Genomic DNA, 12,844 nt, shown 5'->3' with positions numbered 1-12,844 from the left:
CACGTAATTTCAAGCATATGACTATTGTTTTCGATTCTAGCCATTTCAACACAATAATATATACCAAATAGTGTTGTGTGCCAAGTTTCGTGCCAAACAAACCAAATTTGAACCACTTAATGCGAGAAAGTGCCAAAAACGCTTTAAAAACCTCAAAACGCAACTTAGCACGTAATTTCAAGCATATGACTATTGTTTTTGATTCTAACCTTTTCAACACAATAATATATATACCAAATAGTGTTGTGTGCCATGTTTCGTGCCAAACAAACCAATTTTGTACCACTTTATGTGAGAAAGTGCCAAAAACGCTTTAAAAACCTCAAAAGCAACTTAGTACGTAATTTTAAGCATATGACGATTCAATGCTTTCATACATCCTAGAACGATCTTTTGTCATCCTAAGTGTGATTAAATTGAAAACAAAATACATAAATCAAAATATTTATACATTTAACCCCAATAATAATATGTATATATTAGTAAAAACATTCATTCAACTAACCCTAATTAACTCTAAAAATAATACATCCCAAAATTAGCCCTAATTAACAAACTAATAATAAAAATAGGTAGAATATAAATTTTCAAAATAACAATTAACTACATTCAAAATAACAATTAACTACATTCAAAATAACAATTAACTACTAACAACAAAAATGATATCAATAATGCCCATTTACTACAAACAACACAAACATCATGAACTTGCAAGTAAATATCCATTAAAAAAACCTAAATTTGATATCTTTTGCACTAAATTACAAAGTAAAAAAATAAAAATAATGAACTTGAAAAACTTAAAAGTTTAAGAAATTACCTTGAATTCGTAGATTATGTAACCCACAATGAAACCTACGATGAAAAACAAAAACAAAATTAGTAAACATCCATTAAAAAAACCTAAGCCCTAATGTCGGTTTTGAAGAAATTATACCTTAAAGTCGTGGGTTTTGAAGCAAGAATACACGCTTAATGTCTGAAACAACAAGAAGAACGAGAACAACACACGCAAGTCAGAAACAGTACAGCAAGCAAGCAAGAAGGTGAAGATGAGCAGTACAGCAAGCAAGAATTTTTCGTGGGTGTCTGGAAGATGAACGTGAAACAAGAATAGTCGTTTAATTTGAAGAATAAAACAGTAGTATAATGATGTGTATTCATGAAGACATATGAAGGGCTTTTTAAAAAAAAATAAAAAAAATACCTTATATGCTGCGGTTCTTCGAAAACCGTAGCATATAAGGTATTTTTTATTTTTTTAAAAAATAAAAATTACCTTATATGATGCGGTTTGCGAAGAACCGCAGCATATAATGTGACATTTTTTTTCCCTCGTTTTTTCATGCCATTTAATGTTGTGTTATGAAAAAACCGCAACAAATGTCACGCAGTAGATAGGATTTTTTCCATTAGTGCTTGCAAGGTGAGATCACTATCAGCACTCAATAAGATACCCTAACCCGGTGTACCTTTCAAATAACAAACTACACGCAGAGCTGTTTCCCATTGTTCGTTGCGAGGTTTGTGCATAAACTGAGAAAAGATATAAACGGAGTATGCTAAATCGGGTCAAGCAACTGCAAGGTAAATCAAATGGCCAATAAGCAGACGATACACCTCCGGATCCGCAAGATGTTTGCCTGTGGCACGACCAAGCTTGTAATTTTGCTCCATTGGAAAACCACTCGGCTTTGCCCCTAATAAACCTGCTTCAGAAATGATATCCAAAGTATAATTCCGTTGGCACAAAAAAGGCCTGAAGCACTACAAACAACTTCTATACCTAAGAAATACTTTAAAGGACCAAGATCCTTCATTTTGAAACAATCTTCGAGATAAGCCTTGAAACCAACAAGTGTAGCGGAATGATTCCCAAAAATAATAAGATCATCAACATATACTAAGACATTAATCTGAACAATGCCTTTAGTATAAGTAAAGAGAGAATAATCAGAGTAAGATTGTAAGAAGCCGTACCCTTTCAAGGCTGCTACGAGCTTGGAAAACCAACACCTCGGGGCTTGTTTTAACCCATACAAGGACTTTCTCAGACGACGCACCAATGACGTCTGAACTCTCAAACCGGGGAGGTAATTTCATGTACACCTCCTCATTAAGATCACCATGCAAAAAGGCGTTATGAACATCCATTTGATGAAGTTCCCAATTTTTAAAAGCTGCAATAGCAAGAAATGCCCTAACAGTAGTCATCTATTGACTGGAGCAAACGTTTCACTGTAATCTATGCCTTCCTGCTAATGATTACCAAAAACGACCAAACGAGACTTGAGACGTTCAATATCACCATTAGAAAAATATTTTGTCTTGTACACCCATTGACTCCCTAGAGCACATTTACCGGGAGGAAGGTGCTCTACAGTCCAAGTTCCATTATCCTCCAAGGTTTTAATTTCTTCCTGCAAAGATTGTCGCTAACCTTCATGTTCATTGCTTCTTTAGAGGATTTCGGATCATGACTACTAACAACAACTGCCAGAAACTTACAATAATTCACAAAAAACTTGTCACAATTTATATAATGTGCTAAAGGATAAGGCGTACCTGAAGAAGTATTGGAAGATGGAGTGAACGGGAACGGATTTTTATTAAACACTGAGTGAGTCACATAATCAGGAAGAAGAACCGAGGGAACGTTTTCCCCAAACCCACGCCCAAACGGCTAACCTACTACCTCTCTGCCGGTGTCAGTGGACAGGTCCCTGTGAACTGTGGCAGCTTCGAACTGATGCGGTTGGGCAGAGGCAGCCTCATCCAGCGAGGAGGCAGTAGCAGGGTCACCAACACTACTTGTATCCTCACTGTTACCATTGTGCACATGATGCACCACATTGTCAATATACTCCTCATACTCCACAAAATCATCATGTATATCATAAGGCAACCCAAAACCATGAGACTGAATATGAACATCTTCCGGTGTAGCAAAAGAGAATACATCCTCAATAAATTTGACATTCCGAGACACAAAAAAAACTTTGGATTCAAGGTCCTATAATCTCCACCCTTTCTTCCCAAACGGCAGCCCACAAAGACACATTTTCGACTTCGACTCGCAAACTTAACTCCATGAGTAATCTGATTATGTGTAATATATAAACACCCAAAAGTGCGAATGGCACCAAACATAGGTGGTTTATTAAAGAGGATTTCAAATGGAGTTTTATTTTGTAGCAATGGAATAGGAGTTCGATTAATTAGGTGTGTCGCAGCAAGAACACACTCACCCCAAAAATAAATTGGTAATTTGGCTTGGAATCCCAAAGCTCGCCCAACTGACAAAATATGTTTATGCTTTCTCTCAACCCTCCTGTTTTGTTGCGGAGTACCCACGCATGAGGTTTGGAAAATAATACCAGTAGTATGAAAAAAATCACATAAACAATTAAACTCCGTACCATGATCACTTTGCACAATTTTTATGGTTTGAGAGAATTGTCTTTCTACCATAGCAACAAACATCAAAAACATACGAAAGACCTTCGTTTTATCATTCAACAAATAAATCCAAACAGCTCTAGAATAGTCATCAACTATCGTTAAAAAATAACGAGCTCCGTACGACGAAACATGTCTATACGGGCCCCACAAATCACAATGAGTTTTTTTCAAAAGTTCTAGATGCTTTATTACACTCAAAGGAAACCTATCTCTTGAATGCTTAGCATGCATGCACACTTCACATCCTATATCTAAATAATCTTTGCTACTTACGGTGGGAAGCAACTTAACTACTTTCTCTGAAGAATGGCCCATACAACGATGCCACAACTACAAGTCAGACTTTGCAGCAATAGCACTCACATGATGCACCGAATCCGATTTGCTGAAATATTACAATCTGTCCCTCCTAGCTCTCGTTCCAATTAACTCCTTCATTTTTTTCTGTATAGCACACATATAAGAATTAAATTGGACAATACAATGAAGGCCATCAATAAGTTGTGAAACTGAAAGTAAATTACAATGCAAATTAGGAACATAGAGCGCCCTGGTGAGGGTGATTTTATCTGAAAAACAAATAGAGCCAACAAGAGAAGCCAACACTGTTTCACCATTAGGCAACCCAATCGAACACTCAGAGTTTTTGGTGTCCAAAAGCCAAGATTTTTCTCCGGTTACGTGATGAGTAGCTCCCGTGTCAATAATCCAAGCGGTATCATCAAGCTTACCATTCAAACGATTATCAATAATTGTAGTGTTACCTATTTTTGGTGGTGGTGGAGGTGATCTCTCACCGCCGATTATGGTGTAAAAAAAATTAACAAGGCTTTGATACCATGTAGAATTAGTATAAACTTATGGTTTTTCACCTTTATTAATCAAACAACTCCAATATATATACAAAGCTAACCCTGAAATTACTTTAACTTAGGCAACTAGAATTTTAGGAAACAAAATATAAAAGATAAAAACCAAAAATATTCGCACATAATATATTATTTCCAAAATATATTATACCAACAAAATATATTATTCCAATAAACTTGCTTAAGTATTTTTTTAAGAAAAAAAAGAAATTTTAATGTTTTCAAAGCCTGAATCTCATAAGATTTAGATCGACCAATAAATTTATATATCACATAGATTCTTCTTCTCCATTTTATTCTAATTTCCTATCATATCATTTTGTAAGTCTAGATCATTCAAATCTTTTCACTTATGTTTTCCAAGTTATCTTCGGTATTTTTCATCTCTTTTTAAGTTTTTCAAGCTTCAACTTTCTATCTTCTTTTCAAAATTTTTAATATCTTGTCTTTACATATGTTTAAATCATTTTAAACAATTATCTTTCATATTTTCAATTGCTTTTTTAAAACCTTGTTTCAAGTTATATCCTTTTAAGGTATGCTTAATTAAGCATGATAAATTTACAATTATAATTGCTTTGTTGTAATTTTATTTGTCAATTTGAAAGGTACACTTAATTAATCTATGTTTTAAGCTTATTATACTTGGCTAACTTCAATCTAAAGTTATTATGGTAAGATAAAACTTTTCCGTACAAATATAACAATAATAAATCTATAATAATGATTGTTTCGATATATATATGAAAATTTACATTTATATTTTTTGTAAAGTAAATATATATCTATCTTGTACTTGTATTTCTGTGCATGTGATTCTATAAACTTTTTGGTAAATAACATCAACTATTACGTGACTCCAGACTATAAAATCTAACGGGTGACCGTGACTTTCTTTACAGATTTTTTATTTTTTTAATTTATTTTCAAGTCGCGTGATTAATTATTATTACAGTAAGTCAGTAACATATTTTAGACTTCAAATATCAGTTTAAATTTTTTATGAATTTTATGAATTTTTAGCTATATTTTTTATTTTTATCAGTTTTATAGAATTTGCTTTATTTTTATTTTTATTTATGAATCAAATTTAATTTATTTTTTTATTTACTCATCCACACATTTTTTTGTTTTCTCACAAACTATACATTTTACTCATTTATATCTTTTTTTCAGTTTGTTAAAAGCCTAAAATTTTATTTTTGTACCAAATATTAGAAGACGGAAACAGTAATTAAATGGTAGTTGCAATCACTTTTAAAACTGATGTCCAATATAGCCAACCAAAATTGACATCAATCAAAAAAAAACTTATTAATACAATTTAATTATTATTATAATTTTACGAATAAATGATTCACTAAATTAGAGACGATTAATGACAAGCAAAGATCTCCCTAGTGGATCTTGTGTCTAGTGCTTTCCAGACCATGACATTTTTCTCCTTTTTTATTTTTTTCACCTTATAATTGTAAGTTCTAACTAATAACTGTTACTGTCTTTTTATACCAACAATGTTTTTGCCATCTAGCTAGCAATTATATTATAATAATATATATGTAATTATGTACTTTATTTATGTTAATATTATTAATCCAACATCAAGACCTCTTTTTCATTCAACAGAAGACAATGGATTTGCTTCTACATGTAATCTCCCTTTTTATGTTGCTTAGCATGTGTAGAGAATCAAAGACCATAATATGGATGGGTCATGGGGCTCTTCGAATGGAAAAAGTGATAGCTACATTATTTTAGTGTGCATCAATTTAATAATAGTAAGTATTTTTTAATTATTGCGTTTGATTGTACTTATCAAGTAAAAATTAAATACATACTTTTTCTGTTTCTTTTCAAACGTCCCATTATGTTTTGCATGTTTGCCAATTTACTAATTAAATTTTTAATATTTTTAATTGCGCATAAAAATTATAAAAAATACTCAGTTCATTTCTTTTTGTTCTTCCTATTTACTTTTTACATAGTTTTCAATGCAAAATTTAAACCTCAATATATCTAAATACACATAATAAAAAATTATAAAAACTATATAATAAAAAAGTATACATTAAGACGAATCTACGAGATTGCACATGGATATATTTTATCTTCTAAAAATATGTGTCAAAAACATAATTTAAATTTATCTCTCCTTAAGGTGAAATATTCCAAATGGAAAGAACATTAAAGAACGGAGAGAGTAGATATTAATACACCTTAGGTGGAGATGAAACAAACAAGATCTATTTGATATTTTAATTTATAGACTAAGAATAAATTACAATTTCGAAGTGGTTGATAATAGTACTAAAAAGCAAATTGGACGTTTAAAAATAAAACAAAAAAAATATTATTTTAATACCTAATTTTAAAATTAATGCACACTAAATAATGTGAATCTAGTGCCTACAAGACTTTCTCGTTACCCATTATACTCTATTTCTTTTAACAATAATGAAAAACCTAACAATGATGGACAACATTGATATCTAATACGCCCCTACAATGAAATAATATAAGTACGAATGAATTGGTGGAGACAATCTAATTTGACGGAGGTCAATAAAAATTTAAATTAATCTTTGTGAAAAGAAATAATTTATCATTTTCCATTTTGTAGATATGAAATAGATCAAAGTTCACCATATGGAAACCTAAAAAATTGATAAATTTCTTATTATTGAATTTTTATAACCTTTGCCAAGTACTATTCTTCCTTAAGTGAAGCATTTGCAAGAACGTCTTAGTAAAAGATTTTTGTTCTTACATTATGGATTATGCTGTTATATGTTAATTTTGATCATTGGTCAACTACATCACTCATTTACAAAATAAAAAAAATAAAAAAAAATGAATTACTCATTTACACAATTATTTGATATTTTATATATTTCAATAATGTATTTGATAAAACAATATTTAGATATTTAATTAATTTTATTTGGGTATATATACATATATTTATCGAATAAATTTAACCATTTTTCAAAGATATCATAAAATTGGATATATATTTACTCATGTACCTAATTTAATCCACAATTTAATAAAATTCATAATTGCTTAGATTATTTAAGGAACATAAAGAATACTGTGTTAATTGTAAAAACATTGGCTTTAATTGAAACTAAATATTTTCCATGATAAATGATTAAAGAAAAGTAGAATAAAAAGAAAAAGGAGAATGAGAGATAGCTAACTTTGCATGGGATTAGTGAGGCCTATACTTTTGACCACAGTTGCATTGGTGAACCAACCCCCAAACAACACTCACAGAATTTGTTCAAGTATTTATGGTCATCCTATTGGCCATATCCCAATCTTAAGCTACTTGTAGTCTAACAGGGCCCCACATAATACTTCTACCCAAATAAAGTATCATTTCAAATTACTCTTTTATTAATTTTTCCTTTTTCTTCTTTTTTTGTTTATTTTTTATGATCACTTTTTTATAAATAAACATAAACACATGAATGAAAGGAACAATATAAATCAAACAGTAAATGGGGAAGGTTTAAAAGACTTTTTCCCAGGTTAATCTATCAAACTCCTTTTATGATCATCAATCATACTTTTTCTGGTGTGTGAACATGATCAAGAATCTCTAGTTACTTCTTCTTTACTCCCTCTCAAGCTAGCTTCTTCCTCCTTTTAATAAATGACTCCATTTTTTCCCTCCTTTGTTAACTTTAGATTTTACTCTGTTTTACTTTATTTGTTATATTTTTTACCAATATTATAAGAGCTTTTTTTATAAAATGTTATTACATAAAATGAAAAAAAAAATATAACTTAGTGAAAAATACTGACTTGATGACTATGACTTTAACTATGAAATGAAAAAAATATTAACTTTTGCTCCTTTAAATCTTTTTCTTTAACAAGTTTAGCACCAAATTTTATGGTACAAAGTAGGAATATTGTAGAGAAGTAAGTAGTAGTACTATGTATTCTTTTCTTGTGGTTAGTTTTAGGTTGGCTTATACTTTAGGCTATATGGTGTATGTGGCTATTAATTCCATTTCCTAATAAGTTGACCTTTAACTTGCTAGTGGGAAATTGAATATGATAAGAATAATCTCTCATAGAAAGAGAAAGAGGGGAAAATCAGTTAATTATAAATGATTATAATGTCCTTAAAAATAACAATTTATTTCGAGAATCTAAACATTTTTGTAGTTTTTAAGGATCAATTTTATAATTTGTTACCACAGAAATAATATAGTAACTTACAAAATTTCTCCCCTTTTTTGTGTTAAAAAAGTAATAAAATAAAATAAAAATAGAATTAATATGAAATTTAATTGGAATAATTTAACGTAAAAGTCAAATACAGAGTAAAACTATAAGATTGAAAACAAATAAAACGAGTACTATGTAACTAATTATCATATTCTTTCTCAAAAAAAATATTATCATATTTAGTCAGATCAAATAAACTCATTCCATACATAATTTTACTTATTTCAGTACATAATTTTTATAATTTTTCTTGACTATAATTTATCATTTTCCTAGCTAAAAATCATTAAATAGTGAAAACATATTTTTCTATCCCTATAAGAAATCACGATATGACACAAATACGTATGGGAATTTTTTTAATTGTATTTTGGTTTTTCATAAAAATACAGAAACTAAAATATTTTAAAAATTTTCAAATATTTGAAAGCAATTAAAAAAATACCCTCAAAAACACCCATTTACCCATAGTTTGCAATTTTGCATCATAACTATCAATTTTACAAAAGTAAAAAAAGGCCCCCACATTATTTACTACTCCATCAAGAAAACAAGACCCACATGTAAGAAAAACTAAGCAATCTATAGAGTATATAACCATATGTAAAACCAAGAATCCAATGAAACACTCAATAGTAATTAAACATAGTAGTTAGAAGTAATTAATTAATACTCCATATTACAAAAGAGTATTAATTAATAATTAGCAAAAAAATCTTAGTAATAACATTATATTAACGTAATTAACAACATATTCATATATTCAATTAATATATATCATAATAATACTCCTAATAATAATAATGATAAAAATAATAATAATAATAATACTATAAGATTAATTAATTGATAATAACCACCCCACAAAATTACAAAATAAACCCATTAGCAATATCTCTATTAGTATCAACATGAGTAGTTTCATACACTGGTAATTCTTCATGATAATACCTTCTATCACCCCCAATTTCTAATTCAAAAAGATCAGAACTACAACAACTAACATCATCATCATCTTCTTCCTCATCTTCAACCTCAAAGCGTCGCAAATTATTGTTAACGTCGCTTTGATATTTTCTTCCATGATAATTCTTTAACAGTTCCTTAGCAACTTCCTCTACTCTTCTATGCTTCTCCATTATCTCAACTTTTAATTCTTGTTTGTAATCTTGATCAATTTTGTATTCTTTGTCCGCGGAAATTACGGTATTAACTGGACAAAATCTTACTGACCGTCTCTCGAACCTTCCGGCGGACGACGGCGTTTTACTGAGGCATGAACGGGAGTAGGAAGATGCTGTTGATGGTGTTGACGTGCAGAATTTCTGACCGTTGGATGAGGTTATTGATGATGAGATCTTCGGTTTTTTGGATGCGTTTGAGTTGAATAACGAGTTGAGAAAACTCGCGAGTTTTCCGCCTGGTGAAATCGGTTGTTTCACTTTTTTTAAATCGCCATACAGCTTCAAGGCTCTTTTTTGAAGATTTCCTTCTTTGTTCTTCTTAGATGAAATTTCATCGGAGTAATTATTATTATTATTATTATTATTATTATTATTATTATTATTATTCCTTTGAAATAATTCCTGCTGATTTACCGACGTTTTTATAGGTTTTAATGTGAAACTCTTGGATTTCGATTTTGAAGCTCCGTAAAAGGAATCAGTATCCGAAGAAGAAAATCCACCGATTCCAGAGCTAGAATCAGAGGAGCTAGAAGAAGAAGATGAATTAAACTTAACAGTAGAATTATTCATAGCAGCCATTGAATTTCTTCGAAGCTTAATAGTCTTCTCATTGTTGTTATTACCTTCAATCCATTGATCTAAAACATATCGATTAACCCTGAATCTATCATGATCTTCAAATCGGGTTTCCCTCTCCATATAACAACTATTACTCTTATTCATCATCTTCAGTGACTTCCTATGATTATTATTAGTTGTAGTATCAACCTCATTTTCATCAAAAGAACGATAAATCTCTTCAAGAAGAGAAGAAGAGAAGGAAGAAGAAGGATAATTGTAATGATGGCGGTGATGTTGATGATGATCGATGAGAGAAGATCTTCTGCTATTGCTCATTGTTTTTTGTAATAGGAATTAAAGTGTCTGAAAATTGATCGATGAAGATAAAATTAAGTGTGAGAAGAGTGGGAAAATTGATGGGTGTTGGGGGGAGGGGAGGAAGAAAAGAAATGAGTAAAACTGTTTGTGATTGGGAGTACAAATGATAATTGAGAGTGTTGGGGTTGGGGTTGGGGTTGGGTGTAGGAAGAGAGAAGAGACAGTAATGAAAGCCTGATTCCACGCTAAAGAAGGAGATAATTTTGGAGAGAATGTGAATGGGAATTGATCTCGGAGAGAGAGAGACAAAGAGTATAAGAGATTATAAGTGTGAATGAGTGTATGATGAGAGTCGGCTCTTATAAAGGCAGTATTACCTTGTGTTGTATACGCGCGTAGCCGCGTACATATGTAGCCTATTTTCCTTCAATTTACACTATTTTGTCTTTTTTATATTTTTTTTTACTTATTTTTGTATTCATTTCACTTTTGAAAATAGTTTTATTATTTGTCTCTATTTTAACTACTTAATTTTATTATTTGTTTGTTAACATTTATTTTTTGTTTTATTCTCTAACTACAATTTTCGCGTCCATATTGTAGGATGTTACCCGTTCGCCTTCCTTCCATTTGCACTATTTTTTTTTATTTTATTTTGTTCTACTCATTTTTACATTCAATTCAATTTTGAAACTAGCTTTATTTTTTGTCTCTATTTTAACAATTTTTTTCTATTATTTATTTGTTACTCCCTCCTATTCACTTTAAATGTCTCATTTAGTTTTGGCATATTTGTTAATGCACGTTTTCAATCATAAATATCTCTAATTGTGTTTGAGTATTAATTCTAAAAAGTTAATATTAATAAAATCTACCATAAGATGAATCAAACAAAATTCCACTTGAATATACTTTAACTTATAGATTAAAAACAAAATATATAATAAGATGATTGATAAATTGGACATTAAAAATGAATAGGAGCTAGGGAGTATTTATTTTTTGTTATATTCTCTAATCACAATTTTCATTTACATTAAATTTTACCTAAAAGTATTAGGTTTTGACATGATAAGAGATTATATTTTTTCTAAACAAATCAAAAAAAGTATGGTATTAAGAAAAATAGATGATGTTCTAAAACAAAAAAAATTAGAGCTAGAAATTATGATTTCTAATTATTGAGAATGGAAAATTCTATACATCGGCAAAATAGATATTGTTAAATGATGAATAAATTAACAAGTTCATCTTAATGTTTTGGGATTAGGTTTTAACATTTGATGTTCTGACTTCTAATTCATGTACTAGCAAAATTAATATATAAAAACAAGATATATTTTTAAGTCTTTAAATACAAAAATTATAGGAGTATGAAATAAATATTCTTACAAAAATTGAAATTTGTAGCTAACATTAAGATTCTAGTCATTAATCTATAGTATCATTTCTATTAACACTTAATTTTACGAATCAGTGAATGACTTTGTGATATCTAATACTACCTCCTATTCAAATTATTAGTCCTTTTAGTTTTTCACACTTGTCAAAGTAATATTTTAACCCTTATTATTTTTAATTTCTTAATTAAAAATAAAAAAAATTTGGTATTAATAATCCTTGTATTGAAACGAATCAAACAAGATCTCAGATAACTATGTTTTAACTTATAAACTAAAAATAAAATACAAATTAAGAGTGATAAGTGAATAGTGATAAAAAAAAAAAATGGGGTAAATGAGTAGAATAGAAAGGAGTAAAACATAATGAGTTTGTGTAGTACCTTTGCCCTTTATTTGAGGCTATATAATATTGTGTGCTATTTTTAGAAATATCAATATAACATACTGTTTACATTTTGTTTTAGGTAGCGTATGTAAAATCTTCACCATCTTTTCGGTTTTTCTAACCTATGCACCAATAGAGAATATAATTGCATAACTCTATTAATATGATAATTATCTTGAGAATATAATTATTTTATCTTGTAGTTATTTATAGATAATATTACATGTAATCTTTATTTTTAGTATTTATATTATTCTATATAATATTTTGAATATTTCTTTTCTAGTATAAATAAATGTAATGTTATGATTAATATTAACAATTATTTTAAACACTTCTCAAAACTCTCAAACTCTCTACATGATATTGGAGCTTTGATCTTTTTCCATGTTTCTCGTAATGGTGGTTAGTGCT

The 12,844-nt window shown here is 29.5% G+C and overlaps 1 protein-coding gene across 1 annotated transcript; it reads right to left on the bottom strand.

Annotated features, from left to right (window-relative positions):
• Nucleotides 1–9,293: 9,293 nt before the first annotated feature.
• Nucleotides 9,294–10,966, bottom strand: LOC130813740 (protein BIG GRAIN 1-like B). Its single transcript, XM_057679598.1, has one exon. It carries the CDS (start codon nt 10,658–10,660, stop codon nt 9,446–9,448), a length of 1,215 nt encoding a protein of 404 aa, XP_057535581.1. The 5' UTR covers nt 10,661–10,966; the 3' UTR covers nt 9,294–9,445.
• Nucleotides 10,967–12,844: the final 1,878 nt, after the last annotated feature.

This window comes from Amaranthus tricolor, chromosome 5 (assembly GCF_026212465.1).
Source record: "Amaranthus tricolor cultivar Red isolate AtriRed21 chromosome 5, ASM2621246v1, whole genome shotgun sequence".
Taxonomy (NCBI): domain Eukaryota; kingdom Viridiplantae; phylum Streptophyta; class Magnoliopsida; order Caryophyllales; family Amaranthaceae; genus Amaranthus; species Amaranthus tricolor.
The sequence above is the reverse complement of the archived record's forward strand: the minus strand, read 5'-3'. Positions and strand labels throughout refer to the sequence as shown.

Bases quoted from the DNA above. Each gene is read 5' to 3' on its own strand.
- LOC130813740 (XM_057679598.1), bottom strand. From the start codon at position 10,660: ATGAGCAATAGCAGAAGATCTTCTCTCATCGATCATCATCAACATCAC.